This window comes from Suricata suricatta, chromosome 9, assembly GCF_006229205.1.
Source record: "Suricata suricatta isolate VVHF042 chromosome 9, meerkat_22Aug2017_6uvM2_HiC, whole genome shotgun sequence".
Taxonomy (NCBI): Eukaryota; Metazoa; Chordata; class Mammalia; order Carnivora; family Herpestidae; genus Suricata; species Suricata suricatta.
This window is the reverse complement of record NC_043708.1, coordinates 115926151-115945471: the sequence shown is the minus strand read 5'-3', so window position 1 is coordinate 115945471 and position 19321 is coordinate 115926151. Positions and strand designations below refer to the sequence as shown.

At 36.8% G+C, this 19321-nt stretch overlaps 1 protein-coding gene across 1 annotated transcript in view; it reads right to left on the bottom strand.

Moving 5' to 3' along the window:
- The window catches only part of GABRB3 (gamma-aminobutyric acid type A receptor beta3 subunit), a 248384-nt gene that overhangs the window by 15037 nt on the left and 214026 nt on the right, over positions 1-19321 (bottom strand). The window contains exon 6 of the mRNA XM_029951805.1: positions 136-288. Coding sequence (XP_029807665.1) covers positions 136-288 — 153 coding nt within the window. The remainder of the gene's footprint in view (positions 1-135; positions 289-19321) is intronic.

Genomic DNA, 19321 nt, shown 5'->3' with positions numbered 1-19321 from the left:
TAAAAGTAACTGTATGGGCAAGACTGGTGTCATGATGTTAAAAAATTGTAGATGAACTATAGCCTTTGAACTTCCTTAATACTGTAATGACATGGTTATTTTACATTTCAGAGATCATTTAAAAATAACACATACCAAGCGCAACTCTAGCTGCAGATGCATCATAATTGATCCAGAAGGACACCCATGAGAGAATCGTAATTAGTATAGAGGGCATGTAAGTCTGGAGAATGAAGTATCCAATGTTTCTCTTCAACCGAAAGCTCAAGGAGAGCCGAGGATAGGCACCTATGATAAACAGACAAAGATTACACTGGAGAAAAGACACAGAAGACAAAAAAGTTGGCTTTGACCTCCATTGGTCAACAGCATGCATTTGAAAAGCCTATGAACTAAGGGGTGACCCATGAAATTTGCTTCTCTGTGCGTAAAGGTATTTTATAGAAGAATTGGGAGGAGGGTGCATTTCAATCTCTAAGAGAATGATGAGGATACTCTTCTAAAGCTACACGTTCAGCTGAGAACTATCCCTGGGAAAATTTTGAGGAAATTTTTAGCTTAGAATACAGAATCATGCCAAGTACCTTGTTTATTATTTAATTTACAGCTGTTCCCTTTTTCTCCATTGTAAGTAAAGGAAATTTGGCTCAGGTTTTATTGAAATGGCTTTTACCAGTTGTCCCTTCAGCCCATCAAGAGCAACCCTGTGCACAGACATTGAATTACTGACCCTCAACTGAGGAAGCTCAGGGGGTACTCTTAAGAGCTGGAGAGGCAGAGATGCAGGTCTAGTCTTCCAGAAGGTGGCAGTATACACTGTGATGCTCCACTCTGACCACAGAAAAGGCGTTAATGAGATCCTCAGAGAGGCATCTTGCCCCAGTGCTAATCTGATGTGTGTATCCCACTTTCTATACTTTTGGAACCCCACCATTACAGAATAAGAAAATAGCCCTCTGATTATGCCACATTTAGTTTTATATTTGGCTTCTCCATTTTATTTTGTTTTTCTTGGAGTAAAGCAAGGGTAGGATCCATTTCCTCCTGTCCACTTCAACCATCCACTTTATCAGTTCCAAATCTCCCTGATTTAGGTTCTAGTGAAGCTGATGGAAGGTTAACCAGTGAAAACCCAATGACCTTCTCTAATCATCAAGTTTTTTTGCCTCTTTCTCTCCCTCCATCACTGATGGATGATGCTCCATTCCTGAGATTGCTGTACCTTGCTTCTCTTGACCTCCTTCTATTCTTGGGTTGTTTTTTTTTTTTGACCTCCTTCTAGTCTAAGACTGAAAAGCTCCTATTCTCTCACATTCAAACTTTCCAGACTTTATTCAATGTCTCCTTCAGTTTTTGTCCCTTTATTCTTTTCTTAAGCAGCTTGACTCACTCATATGATTATTAGTTCTATGTTGAAAATAAAAGATATTTATCTCCAGGCTCCTACTTTGGCATCAACCGCATTTTCATCCAGAATTGTATAAAGGAGAAAAGAAGAAGGAGATCTAGCACTTAAAGGTTGAGAATGTGGGAAATTCCCTTTGGTCATGTGTGTGTGTGTGTGTGTGTGTGTGTGTGTGTGTGTGTGTGTAATTTCTATTACATAGCTCTGATCAAATGCATACATAATATTGTCATCAAAGGATAAGCATTTTCATACTTATTTAAAATTATTTGTAAACGCAATTTAAAAATTTCCCAATTTTCCTTCAGATGTATACATATGTACTCTAGCTTACAAAAACATTTTCCTGAATGCAACAAATTTAGATTATTTCCATTTCTACAAAACTATAAATAATATTCTTAAGAATATCTTTGAGTAGAGTCCTTTTGCTGTATTTGATTTATTTATTTCCTTAGGGTGAACATGAAAAAAGAGTAATTACAAAGCCAATGTCTAGGCTTTTGACACTTATTGCCAAATTACTGTGCCAAAAAATCATACCAGTGTACATGTCACTATGAGCACTTTATAGAACTGCCTATCTCACCTTGTAAACACAACAATGTTTCAGAACATTTCTTAAAAATACTTTTGCTAACTTTTGGGGGAAAATGTTGTCCTTTCCAATTACTCTCTTTGATTTCATACTTCCTAAATGTTTGTTTGTCTTCTGTATTAAGCTCATAAATAATCTGATTATACTATTTATTCATTTTTCTCAGTTTTTGTTCCATTTACTTATTTTTTACCTATTCACTTAAGTTCTTTTGACACTAGTTCTTATTTGTATTCTCTGCATTTCTTCAGTTGTTTGTTTTAAAATTTGTATTGGGTTTGAGTAGGGGACAACATATAAATATAGTTTAATTTATCCATTTCATTTTTCTTATTTTTAAAACTTGATTTTAGTCTTAGATAAGTTCACAATAGAATTAACCACAAACTTGTTTTGAAGGTTGATAATTATTTCAGTGTTTGATATAAAGCATACATGCATATTGATTTTTGTTCTATAAAGAGCAACCAATCTTCCCAACACCATCAATGGAATAAGCTTCCCTTGACATAGGTTTGATATATCCTATTATTGTTTTACATGATGTTTTATGTATATGTGGATCCTTGATCTGATGTGTCATTGAACTAGGTCAGAGTCTCATTATAGGCCTTGTCATCTCCAGATTCCTGAAGTATAGCACAGACACTCGCTATCAACCCATATTAAAAACCTTTTATGGCCCACTGCTTCCTATAAAGGTTTAAATATTCATGAGGGAATTTTAGTTTCTCAAAAATGTTTCCCTAAATTAACTCCAGTTTTATTTTCCACTATATCTTTTCATTAACCATACATTTTCTAGCTCAAAGAGTGTTCTCACTACCTAAAAATAATTGTCCGTATTTCCTGCTCCTGCTGATTCACCCCCACTTTTCCCTCCTTATGAAATATCTTTCATTACCCACATTCCAAAGCCTTGATCAAATGCCACATCCTCCATGAATCCGTTCTTCTTCTTTCCCCAAAGTGTAAATGATTACTTATGAGAGATTTTTTTAATACAATTATTACTATTTATCAAGGCAGGATCTTCCTTAGTAATTTGTACAGTCCCTAGTGCAGAGTTTGTGAAGTGATGTCTAAACTATCATAGGGTATCAACAATACATCTGTATGAATAAAAATGGGAGTATTACATTTCTTTATATTACTCTCAGCAAATGTAATACTCAAAACGTTCAACATCTTTATTGAATCTGTTTGAAATCCTACAACAACTTTAATATCTTTATTGAAATAACTTCATTGTTGGATCTTAGTTTGAAATTCCATGGCAATCTCGGACTTTACCTATCACTTATCATTTGCTGCTCTTGTTTCAGTTATGTGTCACTCTATCCGCTATACTTGGAATAGTTTCTTTATTTGTCAGGATGGATTGACTAATGTTGCAGTAACAAAAGGCACCCCAATCTCTGTAGCTTACAACAAAGATTTTTCTTTCCTTGTGCTACATATTCACTTAGCTTTCTATATCTAGGACACTGCTGGACATTGTGATAGAAATGCCATACATACTTTCCTTCACACTTCCTTGTCTAGAGCAAGTCCTACTGTCAATCTTTTTGTCATTTTGTTCTTTCCCAAGGGAGAGTAGCAAATACACTTTTTGAATGATAAAGTAATCTACCTTATTCTGCAACTTTCCTTTTTCCAAGTCAACTTCTTTCATATTTTCTAAAGTCCACCTTCAGGATAATTTTTCCCAACAGAGGCAAATATTGATACTTATGCAATGAAGTATGATTGATACTTATGCAATGAAGTATGCAATGATGCTGTTGGGAATACTTGCCCCATATAATAAGAAGGTCAACGACATGAATGGTCAAATATTTGGAAAATCACTATAGACCATGAGGAAAGGAATACTAATATGATTCCAAAAATGCCTTAATCTCTGGAAATTTGTCAAGATATAACACAGAATTTAGAATAACAAAATTCATAACACAGAAATTAGATTTAAGACATTTGCCACTCTCCTATGTATTTTTTCTACTTATTGAAATCGAAGTGCTACTTCAAATAAAAAAAAATTTTACATATTCATCATATGCTCCACTTATTCCAGTCTCTTAATCCCAGAAATAGAAATAATGAAGGAAGCAGACAACAAATGAGTAAGAAAGGAGTCTACACTCCCAACTAGCTCTTAATCCATGTTAGAGAGAGACTGATACAATCTGGCCCTAGTAAAACGGAGTAAGGGTCATGCTGAAGATACAAAGATATTCTAGAGCATGAGATTTGGTGATGGAGGGGAGTTTTCATAGCATCTGAACCAAGATACTACTCTTGGTTGAATACAATTCTTTTCAGCAGGAAAGAAGGAGATCCTTCAATGTAAAAGACTCACTAGGGGCAAATGAAGAACCTTTCAATATGCCGTGAGAAAGAGCCCTCAGAATGTTAATAAACACAAGAGTTCTCAGAGATATTAAGACTTGTTCTAGGCCAAGGCCTTTAACATTGAACATCTTAAAGAGCACAGAAAAGTCTTTTTGTAGCTTTTGTTGGATAAAGTCCTTACACTGCAGGGCGAATGGCGTGATGTATGCTGTGTCTATGGGAAAACTCCCCACATGATCACAGCTAAGCGGTTAATAAAGTTAAAAAGTGGTGAGTCAGCTACACCAAGACATACCCTTCAAAATGGCAATAGGAGTTTAAAAATTACAATAGAAAGGCACAGAAGCCCTAAAGCTTGTGTGCCAATGCAGATGTGGTCTGGTTCCCAAGTAGATGCTGAACCAACAGCCAGAAGAACAGTCCCTGAACACAAGTGCATTGTTCCAATTCAAGGCTTCCTTGGCAAAACTACCTATTGAAGATGCTGATCTCAACCCTTTCTCCCTAGATGCACTAAAAGTTATGCCAAAAACAAGGCTCTGGGTATTGAATCTAACCTAAATTAATATTGCTCTCTATAGCGTTAATATTGTTTAAGAACACACAAAAAACTGTCGACAAAGAGTACTATGTTACTTTTGAGGAGGGAGAGAGCCACTCAAATGTGTTCATAAAGTAATAAGCTGATATTTTAGCAACTACAGCAGAGCTGACTTATACACATGTGTGTCTCTCTCCTTAAGGTGGCCACTGTGAGGGGCTCTCCCACTATTGCCTAAAAGTTTTGTGAGTTTTTCTTAAATCATGCTGTCTCACTCATTTATAATGTACTTTTTTACATTATAACACAACCTAAAATTCAAAATAGTGTTACTAATTTTCTTGTTCCCATTACTAGTCACCTGAATTATTTGATTTAAAAAAATCCATGAAGGGCAGGACATATATGAAATAGGAAAGAGAGAAAGGACAGAACTGGAACTCAAAAAAATGTTTTCAGATTGTTACAATAGGCAATGATTCTATTTCTGATTCTCCAGAGTAAAACCAGAATATTGTATTACATGACTCTGGAGCAAAGGGTGGTGGTGTCTAAGGGCTTAGGTTCAGCCTCATGGCTTATTTTCAATATTCCTTTGGTAAGCTGACTATCCTGACCATCAAACCCTCATTTCCTTGTGTTGAAATAGGGCAAGGATATCACAGTAAAAAAAAAAAAAAAGACGTTCCACTTCATCAAAATTACAAACTATTAATCTGCAAAGGAAATCATCTGGTGAGACATGTTTGATAGGTCAGGAGCCCTTAAAGGAAAATGATTTCATAGTACAAAGGTTAGATAACTAAGTTATCATTTAGCACTGAGAGTAAGCTTGCTCTGGTCCCACAATAGCCATAGCATGAAAGTAAACTAAATGTCCATTCATAGATGAATGGATAAAGAACACACACGCGCGCGCACACACACACACACACACACACACACACACACACACACGAATATTACTCAGCCATAAGAAAGAATGAGATCTTGCCATTATGACAACATGGATGGACCTAGATGTATTATGCTAAGTGAAATAAGTCAGAGAAAGACAAATACTATATGATTTCACTTATATGTGGTACATAAAAAAAAACAGAAATAAATGAGTAGAAAAAAAAACAAACAATGCAGAAACAGACCCATAAATACAAGGAGCAAACTGGCTGCCAGAGGGAAGATATGTAAGTGATGGGCTAAACGGGTGAGGGGAGTGGGAGATACACGCTTCCAGTTATGGAATAACTGGGTTAAATAATGGAGATGAAAGGTACAGAATAGAGAACATATTCAATGGTATTGTAACAGTTGTATGGTGACAGCTAGTAGCTACAATAGTGAGCAGAGTATAATGTGTAGAGCTATGGAATCACTATATTGTATACTTGAAACTAATGTAACATTGTGCATCAACTATATTTCAATAAAAAGAAGACAATATCAAGTGTTAGTGAGGATGTGGAGAAATTAGAACCTTCATGTACTGCTCGTGGGAATGTTAAATGCTGCCATCACTTTGGAAAGCAGTTTGATAGTTCTTCAAAGGGTTAAATATAGTTACTATATGATCCAAAAATTCCGGTCCTAAGCACACACCTAAAGGAATGGAAACATATCTACAGAAAAACTTGAACATGAATATTCAGAGTAACCCTATTCTTAATCGCCCAGTGTTCATCAAATGATGAATGGTTAAACAAAATATGATATATTCATATAGTGGAATGTTATTCAGCAATAGAAAGAAATAAAGTGTTGATATATGGCATAACATCGATGAAACTTCAAAACATCATGTTAAGTCAAAGAAGCCAATCACAAAAAGATCATATAGTATATAATTCAATTTTTATAAAATACATAGAATAGGCAAATCCAGAGAAACAGAAATTCGATTAGTGGTTGCCCAAGGCTTTGGGGTGGGGAAATGGGGAATGTTTGCTAATGGGTACAGGGTTTCTTTTTTTTTTTTTAATGTTTATTTTTGAGAAACAGAGAGCACACAAGCCAGCAGGGAAGGGGCAGAGAGAGGAGACACAGAATGCGAGCTGGCTCCAGGCTCTGAGCTGTCAGCACAGTGCCTGAAGCGGGTTCAAACTCATGGACCCTGAGATCATGACCTGAGCTGAAGTCCGGCACTTAACTGACTGAGCCCCCCAGGCCCCCCAGGGTTTCTTTTTGAGTTGATGAAAATATTCTGAAATTGAATGCAGTCATGATTATACAACTCTGTAAATACACTAAAATCACTGAATTGTTAAATTTAAATGGGTGAACTGTATGGTATCTAAATTTTATTTTGATAATCTATTAAAAGAAAAAATAGGATATCTATTACATGTATTTTACTGGAAATTAAATGGCTTAATTTATATTAAATAACCAATGTGCTATCTGGACTAACATGCACATTTAATAAGTACAAGTTGCTCTTCCTTTCCATTTCTTCCTCGATGGTGCCTTCTGTGCTCAGGATTCTGTAATCTAAAAATTCTTACCATTGAGCATTAAAAAGAATGTCCTGGTAGTTTTAAAAGTAAGTTCAAGAAGTAACAGTAGATGAGATTTTATTTTTATTTTTATTTTTTGAGAAGAAAGTGTGGGGCAATGAATTTCTGAAGAAATTTGGCTTCTGTGGTGAGACATGTCTGATAGGCCAGGAACTCTTAAAGGGAATGATTTCATAGTGAAAAGATGAGATAGATAAGCTCTCATTTAGCACTGAGAGTAAGCTTGCTCCGGTCCCACCATTTTGGACTGAAGAATTAGTATTTGTCTAGGAAGCGTGGGTGATCTGTCTCTTAGGATCCTTCTAATGAAAGTCAGTGGGAAGAATAAAAGAATGGGTTATGTCTCTAGAATTTAAGATTAAATTATATTGTAAGATAGAGATGATAATTCCTTCTTTTAGTGGTTTATATAATACTTTCTCTAGACCTCTAGTAGATATTATTTATAAACTCAATGGACAATAAGTTGATTACAGGGCTTTACTAAAGCATGGGGCTCACAAATGGACTTTCAAAAAATTAAGTGAATGTATTCATAGTGTGACATGAAGACTTTAAAAATATTTGTAATCTGTCATGATCATTAATGAAAAGCAGAGTAGTATTTTGAAAATAGATTTTTGAAGAATAGAAAATTCACATATCTTAACAGATATGTTCATTATCATTCATTTTGGGATTCTTCTCTTTTTTTTTCTCCTAATCTTGACAGAAGTATTTTGAAATAAAGCCAGAAGATATCAGTCCAAATGTACCCCAGAAAAAAGGAGCAGAAATAAAAACATGACATAATTAAAGAACCATATGAAAAAAATCTGTTTTTGAGGAGATTGGGGCAAGATGGCAGAGAAATAGGGAGCTCCATACTTCCTACCTACATCTTTCAAACAAAGAAGGTACTGAAACCAAAGGGCTCTAAACCACAAGAGACTGGAAGAAAAGAGATGGAGTCCACTAAGAAGACAGTCTCATAGGTGCATGAGTGTCAACTGGGGAAGATAAAAATGGTCTGGGACATGGAGGCACAGAGGGAGGGACGCCCCTCAGTAGAGAGACAGAAAGAAGAGATAAGGTGGCTGAGGAATCTTAGAATGGTCCCTGAAGAAGAGAACTTCCTCCAGGACAGAGAGGGGTCCTATCATCTCATCTCTAACTGCAGGGTTTTCAGAGAGAGAGATCCTACCTCTAACTGCGGAGATTTCTTTGGGCTGGGTGCCTCTGCCAGAAACTCCCTCCGGGATAGACAGTATGCAAGGGATCGCAGTCGCAGTCGGCATCAGGAAGAACTAGTCCCCTACTTGATCTTTTGCTTGGAAGTGCCCCTGCTTGCATCATTACATTTTGAGTGGTGTCATTAATGGCACGGAGTAAGATCTGGAAATGAGGCTGGGTGCGGGACAGAAAACATGACCAACTTTTGCTGCATCTGCAGCACAGTGAGATCAGACCCAAAAGAGTGATTCAAAATGCCTGGTTTGAGAAGGGACTTGGGGGTCGCCATTTCTCTTCCCACAACCACAAGACGGGCCCCATAGGACCCACAGTGGAGGCAAGACCCAACTACTCCAAGCCATGCCCATCTGAGCTGGGTAGCTGTTTTGTTACAGAAGTCTTTGGATAGATCATACGAAAACAGCGCCTCTCCCAAGATCAGCACTGACGCATTGCCATGATTAACTCTAGATCAATCCTGGCCATTCAGATATATTCTCTTTTATCTAATTCTTATTTTTCCCTTCCTCTGGACTGGGTTTCTGGATATAGGTTTGCTTAAACAGGCATATATAATGCATTCTCTTGATGCATGCTCTACATCTCCATCATTACCTTCTTTTCGCTCTCTCTGAAATAATCAGACTATATAGTTTATCTGGGTAACATTATCTGTTTTTTTTTCCTCATCACCTCCTGCCATATTCTCCTTTTACTCTATCTGAACCAAGGCTTTTAGTCTTTCTGCCTGGTCAATGTTCAATTTCTTTTTCTCTCCACCCCTGTCATTTCTCTCTTTGTATATGCTCTTCCATCAGCAATGCCTCCACCCTGCTCTTAATTTGTAGCTAGGATTTCTGGTTTTATGCTTTTAGACTATCTTTGTCTTTTGTTGTTTTTGTTTTGTTTTTCCTTTCACTTTGTTTATCCGTTTGTCAGTGTGTTTGCATGCTTTTGTTCCCTGTTTGTCTATGTGTTTTCCCTTCCAATGCTACCTCAAGAAACAAGCCAATGTACACATGCTGGAGTGCCCCAAATATCATTATGAGTAGGGAAATAAAATAACCTAAGTCTGAACAAGAGAGACCAAAGGGGAGCATTAAAAGAACACTTCCTGAATTGACAGGACCTGGACAGTCCATGAGTTTCCTTTTATATAACAATATTTGAAGGGGCAGAGCACTTAACAAGCTTTTAAAACTTACAAGAGACAGAAAGCTAGCCAAAATGATGAAACGGAAGAATTCTCCTCTAAAGAAATTCCAGAAAGAAATGACATCTAAGGAATTGCTCAAAACAGATATAAGCAACATAACATATCCAAGAATTTAGATCAATAGACATAATTAATACCTGGACTTGAAAAAAGCATGGAAAGGAGGGGCAAGATGGCAGAGACGTAAGGAGCTCTGTAATCTTTGCCTGCCCATATCTATCAAACTGAGAAGGACTGAAACCACAATACTCTGATCTGCAAGAGTGGGAGGAAGACACACAGAGTCCAGAAAGAAGACAACTTCAAAGGTGCCTGAGTGAGTGAAAATTGGGGAAATAAAAAGGACCGGGCCCCGGAGGTGTAGAGGAGAGGGAGCCCCAGCCCAAAGCAAAGCCAGAAAGGGCAAAGGAGAGCAGACAGAGCCCCAAAGAGACAAGGGGAAGAGAAAGAGATCCTGAAAACACTCATAGAACTGTTTCTAGAGAAGAGAAAATAACTCAGCCGAGGACGGAGAGGGATATTATCATCCCATATATAACCACTGAGCGTAGGGATAGAAATCTATCCCAATTAGCTGGTGCATTCTCCCTTGGGCTCTGCATTCCAGATCCAATTCTAGGCGGTGCCAGGAGAAACAGCTCCCTGACTCCCTACTCAATCCCGGTTAGACAGCCAGCCGCCTGTGGGAGTACATATCATCTCAGGCAGTAGCATTAAAGTGCATGGACTAGGATTTGGAAATGAGGTGGGGCTTGTAAAATATAACTTGGTCCACCCACGCACAGGGAGATCTAAATGAAAAGAGTGGCTTGCAATACTTGGTTCCAGAAGGGCTTGTGGTAGCGCCAATCTTCTTCCTGCAACCACAAAGGCTGGGCCTCAAAGAACAGTCCCCGAGACCTAGTACACCAAACCACACACTCCCATGCTGGAGAGCTGCCTGGTTTTTTTTTTTTTTTCTTGCCATTTAGCTATATTTTCCCTTATCTCATTCTTATCTCTCCCCTCCGCTGGTTATACACTTTTAAACTGTCCATTGTCTTTTGGTGTTTCTGTCCCCCCCTTTTTTTCTTTTCTTTGCTTTTCTTTGCCTTTTGATTTGCTTGTTTCTTTGATTTGTCTGTGCGTTTGCATGCTTTTGTACCTTGTGTGTTTGTCTGTTTTCCTTTTCAGGGATATCTCAAGAAATAAGCCAAAGTACACATGGTGGAGAGTACCAAATATCACTGAGTAGGGAAATGAAATTATCAAAGGCACAACAAGAGAAACCGAGAAAGACCATTAAAAGAACACTTCCTAAAAGGACAGACCCTGGTCACTCAATGAGCCTCATTTAATAGAGCAATACTAACCAGTGCACAGTGCATAATGAGCTCTTAAAAATGACAAAAGACAGAAAGCTACCCAAAATGAAAAAATGAAAGCACTCTCCTCTAAAGAAATTCCATGAAGAAGTCACAGCCACAGAACTGCTTAAAACAGATATAAGCAACATAACTGAAGAAGAATTTAGAACAATTGTCATAAAATTTATTGCTGGGCTTGAAAATAGCATCAGAGAAGCTATTGATACAAAGACTAAGGACCTTCAAAATAGCTGTGATGAGTTAAAAAAAAAAGTCTATACATGAAGTGCATGATAAAGTGGAGGTGGTCATTGCATGGATTGAAAGGCAGAGAGGAAAATAGGTGAATTAGAAGACACAGTTACAAAGAAAGAAGCCAAGAAAAACAGAGAGAAATTGATACAGGAGCACTAAAGGAGAATTCGAGACCTGAGTGATTCAATCAAATGGAACAATATCTGTACCATAAGAATTCCTGAAGAAGAAGAAAGAGAAAAAGGTACTGATGGGGTGCTTGTTCAAATTATAGCTAACAACTTCCTCAATTTGGGGAAGGAAATAGACATTAAAATCCAAGGGGTGCAGAGAACACCCCTGAGATATAACTTGAAATAACCTTCGGCAGGATATATCATAGTGAAACAGGCAAAAGATAAAGAGAGAATTCTGAAAGCAGCTAGGGATAAAAGGGCCCTAACATACAAAGGGAAGCCTATCAGAGTGATTACAGACCTATCTACTGAAACTTGGCAAGCCAGAAAGGAATGACAGGAAATCCTCAATGTGATGAACAGAAAAAATATGCAGCCAAGAATCCTTTATACAGCGAGCCTGTCATTCAAAACAGATGGAGGGATAAAGATTTTCCCAAATAAACACAAATTAAGAGAATTCATCACTACCAAACCAGCCCTACAAGAAATCCTGAGAGACTCTATAACAGAAATGTTGCAAGGAACACAAGGTATCACAGACACCACTACAAGCATAAACTCTACAGAGAACACAATGAATCTAAACCCACATTTTTCAATAATAACACTGAATGTAAATGGACTGAATGTTCCAACCAAATGACATAGAGCAGAAAAATGTATAAAAAACCAAAATCCATCTATTTTCTGTCTACAAGAGACTCATCTTAGACCTGAAGACACCTTCAGATTGAAAGTAAGGGAATGGAGAAATATTTATCATGCAACTGGTAGTCAAAATAAAGCCAGAGTATCCATAATTATATCAGACAAATTGGACTTTAAAGTAAAGGCAGTAACAAAAGATGAAGAAGGACATTATATAACAATTACAGGGTCTTTCCATCAGGAAGAGCTAACAGTTATACACATCTATATGCAGAATACAGGAACAACCAAATATAAAAAAAACACAGTTAATCACAAACAGAAATATTCTTATTGATAGCAATGTGCTAATTGCAGGGACTTTAATACTCCACTTATACCAATGGATAGATCAACCAGAAAGAAAATCACTAAAGAAACAATGGACTTGAAAGACACATTCAAAAAGAGGAAATTGATAGATATATTTAGAACTGTGCATCCTGAAAATAGGAAATTCACCTTCATCTTGAGTGTGCATGGTACATTCTCCCTGATAGATCATATACTGGGACATGAGCAGCCTTCCATAAATATAAATGAATTGAGATTATAGCACGCACACTTTCAGATCACAATGCTATGAAACTTGAAATCAATCACAGGAAAAAGTCTGGAAAACCTCTAAAAATGTGGAGGTTAAAATCCACCATAGTAAAGAATGGTTGGGCCAATCAGGCAATTAGAGAATAAATTTAAAAATATATGGAAAAAAATGAAAACAAAAATAAAACAATGCAAACTCTCTAGGATTTTGCAAAGACAATACTAGGAGGAAAGTGTATTGCAATTCAAGCCTGTTTTGACAAACTAGAAAAGGGGCAAAATCAAAATCTTACATAGCACCTAAAGGAACAAGAAGGGGAGCAGCAAAAGCACCCCAAGCCTAGTAGAAGAAGAGAAATTATAAAGATCAGGGCAGAAATTAACAATATAGGATCCAAAAAAAAAACATTTGAACAGATCAATGAAACCAAGTGATGGTATTTTGAAAAAATACACAAAATTGATAAACCTCTAGCCAGACTCCTCAGGCAGAAAAGAGAGAACACACAAAAGAAAAAATCATGAATGAAAATGGATCTATCACAACCCATCCCTCAGAAATACAAGCAAACATCCGAATATCAACAAACTGGACAATCTAGAAGAAATGGACAAATTCCTAACCACACATGCACTACCAAAATTCAAATGAGAAGAGATAGAAAATCTGAACAGACCCATAACCAGTGAAGATGTCGAATCAGTTATCAAAAATGTCCCAATGAATAAGAGCTCGGGGCCAGATGGCTTCCCTGGGGATTTCTACTAGACTTTTAAAGTAGAGTTAAGACATATTCTTCTCAAGCTGTTCCAACAACTATAAATAGAAGAAAAACTACTGGACTCATTCAATGAAGCAAGCATCACTTTGATTCCAAAACCAGACAGAAACCCACCAAAAAAAGAAAATTACAGGCCAATATCCTTAATGAATACAGATGCAAAAATACTCAACAAGATACTAGAAAATCGAATTCAACAACATACAAAAAGAATTATCCACCATGATCAAGTGGGATTCATTCGTGAGTTACAGGGCTGGTTCAATATTCACAAATCCATCAATGTGATATATCACATTAACAAAAGAAAAGATAAAAACCATATGATTCTGTCAATAGATGCAGAAAATCATTTGACAAAATACAGAATTTTTACATAATAAAAAATCCTTGAGAAAGTCGAGATAGAAGGAACTTACTTAAACATTATAAAAGTCACTTATGAAAAGCCCACAGTTAATATCATCCTCAATGAGGAAAAACTGAGGAATTTCCCCCTGAGATCAGGACCACAACAACGATGTCCATTTTCACCACAGTTATTTAACATAGTGTTGGAAATCCTACCATCAGCAATCAGACAACAAAAGGAAATAAAAGGCATCAGAATTGGCAAAGAAGAAGTCAAACTTTTATTTTTCTCAGATGACATGATACTTTACATGGAAAACCAGACCAACTCTACCAGAAGCCTACTAGAACTGATCCATGAATTTAGTAAAGAAAAAGGGTAGAAAATCAATGTACAGAAATTGGTTGCATTTTTATACACCAATAACGAAGCAACTGAGAGAGAAATCAAGAAACTGATCCCATTCCCAACTGCACAAAAAACAATAAAATACCTAGGAATAAACCTAACCAAAGATGTAAAAGACTTGTATGCTGAAAACTATAGAAAACAGATGAAGGAAATTGAAGAAGACACAAAGAAATGGAAAAATATTCATGCTCATGGATCGGAAGAATAACTATTATTAAAATATCATTATTACCCAAAGCAATCTACATATTCAATACAATCCCAATCAAAATTGCACCAGCATTCTTCTCAAAGCTAAAACAAGCTATTCTAAAATTCGTATGGAACCACAAAAAAAACCTCGAATAGCCAAAGTAATATTGAAGAAGAAATCCAAAATGGGAGGCAATACAAATCCAAACTTCAGCCTCTGCTACAAAGGTGTCATCATCAAGACAGCATGGTATTGGCACAATAACACACACACACACACACACACACACACACACACACACACACCAAAAGAATAGAATAGAGAACCCAGAACTGGACCCACAAGTGTATGGCCAATTAATCTTTGACAATGCAGGAAAGAGTATCCAATGGAAAAATTACAGTGTCTTCAACAGGTGGTACTGGGAGAACTGGATAGCAATATGCAGAAGAATGAAACTAGGCCACTTTCTTACACCAAACACAAAAATAAAATAAAATAAATGTGAGAGAAAACCATCAAAACTCTAGAGAGGAAGCAGGAAACAGTCTCCTGGGTGTCAACCACAGCAATTTCGAACTCAACATATCCCCAAAGTCAGAGAATCAAGAGCAAAAATGAACTATTGGGACCTCATCAAGATAAAAAGCTTCTGCACAGCACAGGAAACTATCAATAAAACTAATTGGCAACTGACCGAATGGGAAAAGATAGTTGCATATAACATATTGGATAAAGGGCTAGTATCCAAAATCTACAAGGAACTCACCAAACTCCACACCCGAAAAATGAAGAAATGGGTAGAAGACATGAATAAACACTTCTCCAAAGAGGACATCCAGATGGCCAACTGACACAGGAAATGATGCTCAGAGTCACTCAGCAGTAGAGAAATATAACACATTGAGATGTCGTCTCAAGCTGGTCAGAGTGGCTAAAATCAACAAATCAAGAGACTATAGATGCTGGCGAGGATGTGGAGAATTGGGCACCCTACTACACTGTTGGTAGGATTGTAAACTGATGCAGCCATTCTGGAAAACAGTGTGGAAGTTCCTCAAAAAACTATTAAGAGAACTCCCCTATGACCCAGCAATAGCACTGCTGGGGATTTACCCAAGTGATACAGAAGTGCTGATGCATAGGGGCACATGTACCCCAATATACATAGCAGCCCTTTCAATAATAGCCAGAACATGGAAAGAGCCTAAATGTCCATCCACTGATGAATGGTTCAAGAAGATATGGTTTACCTATACAATGGAATACTACATGGCAATGAGAAAGAATGAAATCCGGCCATTGGTAGCAAAGTGGATGGACCTCAAGGGTGTTTTGCTAAGCAAAATAAATCAGGCAAAGAAAACGTAATACCATATGTTTTCACTCATAGGTCTAACATTAGAAACCTAACAGAGGACCATGGGGGGGGGAGGGGGAAAATAGTTAGGGAGAGGGAGAGAGGCAAATCATGACAGACTCTTGAATACTGAAAACAAACTGAGGGCTGAAGGGAGAGGGGAAAAAGGAAAAGGGGGGTGATGGTCATGGAAGAGGGCACTTGTGGAGAAAAGCACTGGGTGTTATATGGAATCCAACTTGACAATACAGTGTAAGTAAAAAATGGTATAACGAAAAAAAGAACAGAAAAGAAAAAGGCATGGAAGTTATCAGAAAAGCTATTGCTACAAAAATGATGGACCTTAAAAATAGTTGTAATGAATTAAAAAAATGCTATAAAAGAGGTGCATAATAAAAATGAAGGTGACGCCTGGACAGATTAAAGAGGTAGAGCGGAGAATAGGTAAATTAGAAGACACAATTATTGAAGGAGAGGAAGCCGAGAAAAAGATAGATAAATTGATCCAGGAGCATGAAAGGAGTATTCAAGAACTGAGTAATACAATCAAATGGAACAATATCTACATGATAGAAATTCCAAAAGAAGAAGAGAGAGAAAGGGGTTGAAGACGTACTTGAATAAATTATAGCCGAGAACTTCCCAAATCTGGGGAGGGAAGCAGACATGGCACACAGAGCTCCCCTCAGACGTAACTTGAATCAATCTTCTGCACAATATATCATAGTGACATAGGCAAAATATAACTATAAAGAGAGAGTTCTGAAAGTAACTAGGGATAAAAGGGCTTAAACATGCAAAGGGAGACATATCAGAGTAGTTGCAGACCTATCTACCAAAACTTGGCAGGCCAGAGAGGAATGGCAGAAAATCTTCAATGTGATGAACAGAAAAAATATGCAGCCAAGAATCCTTTATCCAGCAAGCCTGTCATTCAGAATAGAGAGATAAAGGTGTTCCCAAACAAACACAAATTGAAGGAATTCATCACCCCTACACCAGCCCTACATGAAATCCTAAAGGAGACTCTAAGAGAGAAATGTTGCAATGAACATAAGACACCAGAGACACCACTACAAGAATGAATCCTACAGAGAACACTGTAACTCTAAATCCATATTTTCAATAATAGCACTCAATGCAAATGGACTAAACGCTGCAATCAAAAGACATAGGGTATCATAATGGATAGAAAAACAAGATTCATCAATTTGCCATCTACAAAAGACTCAATTTAGACCTAAGGACACTTTCATATTGAAAGTGAGGGGATGAAGAAATATCTATCATGTGACTGGAAATCTAAAGAAAGCCAGAGTAGCCATACTTATATCGGAAAAACTGTACTTTAAAGTCAAGGAAGTAACAAGTTATGAGGAAGGGCATTATATAATAATTACAGGGTCTACTCATCTGGAAAAGCTAACAATTATAAATGTCTATGCACTGAATTTGGAAGCACCCAAATACATAATACAATTAATCACAAACAGAAACAATTTTATTCATAAGAATGTGCTAATTGTAGGGGACTTTAATACTTCACTTACAGCAGTGGATAGATGAACTTGACAGAGAATCACTAGACAAAGAAACAATGGACCTAAATTACAAATTGGAACAGATAGATCTGACATATATTTAAAACTATACATCCTGAGGCTATGGAATTGTCATTCTTCTTGAGTGCACATGGTATATTCTCGAAGATCAACCACATACTGAGTCACAAAGCAGCCCTCAATAAATATAAAAGAATTCAGATCACACCATGCACACTTTCAGATAACAATGCTATGAAACTTGAAATTAATCACAGGAAAAAGTCTGGGAAACCTCCAAAAACATGGAGGTTAAAAAACAGCCTATCAAGGAATAAATGGGCCAATAAGGCAATTAGAGAAGAAATTTTAAAAATATATGGAAACAAATGAAAATGAAAATACAAGAATATAAATGCTGAGATGCAGCAAAGGCAGTCCTGAGAGGAAAGCACATTGCACTCCAGACCCATTTCAACAAACTAGAAAAAGCACAAATACAAAATGTAACAGTGCCTATAAAGGAACTAGAAGGAAAGCAGAAAGAGCACCCTAATCCCAGCAGAAGAAGAGAAATAATAAAGATCAGGACAGAAATAAACAATGTAGAATAAAAAAAAAACATTTGAACAAATCAATGAAACCAAGAGTTGGTTTTCTATAAACATAAACAAAATTGATAAACCTCCAGCCAGGCTTCACAAAAAGAAAAGAGAGAGCACCCAAATACAAAAACTCACTAATAAAAATGGATTTATTTTAACCAATTGCTTAGAAATATAAGCAATTATCAGCTTTAATACTGTGAAAAATTATATGCCAACAAACTGGACAATTCAGAAGAAATGGACACATTCCTAAACACACACACACTACTAAAATTCAAATGGGAAGAGATAGAAAATCTGAACAGACCCATAACCAGTGAGGAAATTCAATCAGTTAGCAAAAATCTCTAAACAAATAAGAGCCCTGGATCACATGGTTTTCCTGGGGAATTCTAACATACATTTAAGTCAGAGTTAATACCCATTCTTCTCAAGCTATTTCAAAATACAGAAATGGGAGAAAAACTTCCAGAATCATTCTACAAAGCCAGCATCACTTTGATTCCCAAACCTGACAGAAACCTAGCAAAAAAAACAGAACTACAGGCTTATATCCTTGAAGAATTATGGAGGCAAAATCCTCAACAAGATACTAGCAAATTGAATTCAGCCACATAGAAAAAGAATTATCCACCATGATCAAGTGGGACTCATTTCTGGGTTACAAGTTTGGTTCAATATTCATAAATCAAACAATGTAACACATCGCATTAACAAAGAAAAGAACCAGATGATCCTGTCAATAGATACAGAAAAAGCATTTGACAAAATACAGCATTGTTTCTCAATAAAAACCCTTGCGAAAGTCAGGATATAAGGTATTTACTTAAACATCATAAAAGTCACTTATGAAAAGCCTACATCTAATATCATCCTCAATGGGGAAAAACTGAGAGCTTCCCCCCTGAGATTAGGAACACGACAGGGAAGTCTACTCTCATCACAATTATTTAACATAATACTGGATGTCTTAGCATCAGCATTCAGACAACAAAAGGAAATAAAAGGCATCAGAATTGGCAAAGATGAAGTCAAACTTTACTTTTCACAGATCACATGATACTCTCTACATGGAAAACCTGACGGACGCCACCAGAAGCCTACTAGGATTGATCCATGAATTCAGCAAAGTTGCGGGGTACAAAATCAATGTATAGAAATTGGTTGCATTTTGATACACCAATAATGAAGCAACAGAAAGAGAAATCAAGAAACTGATCC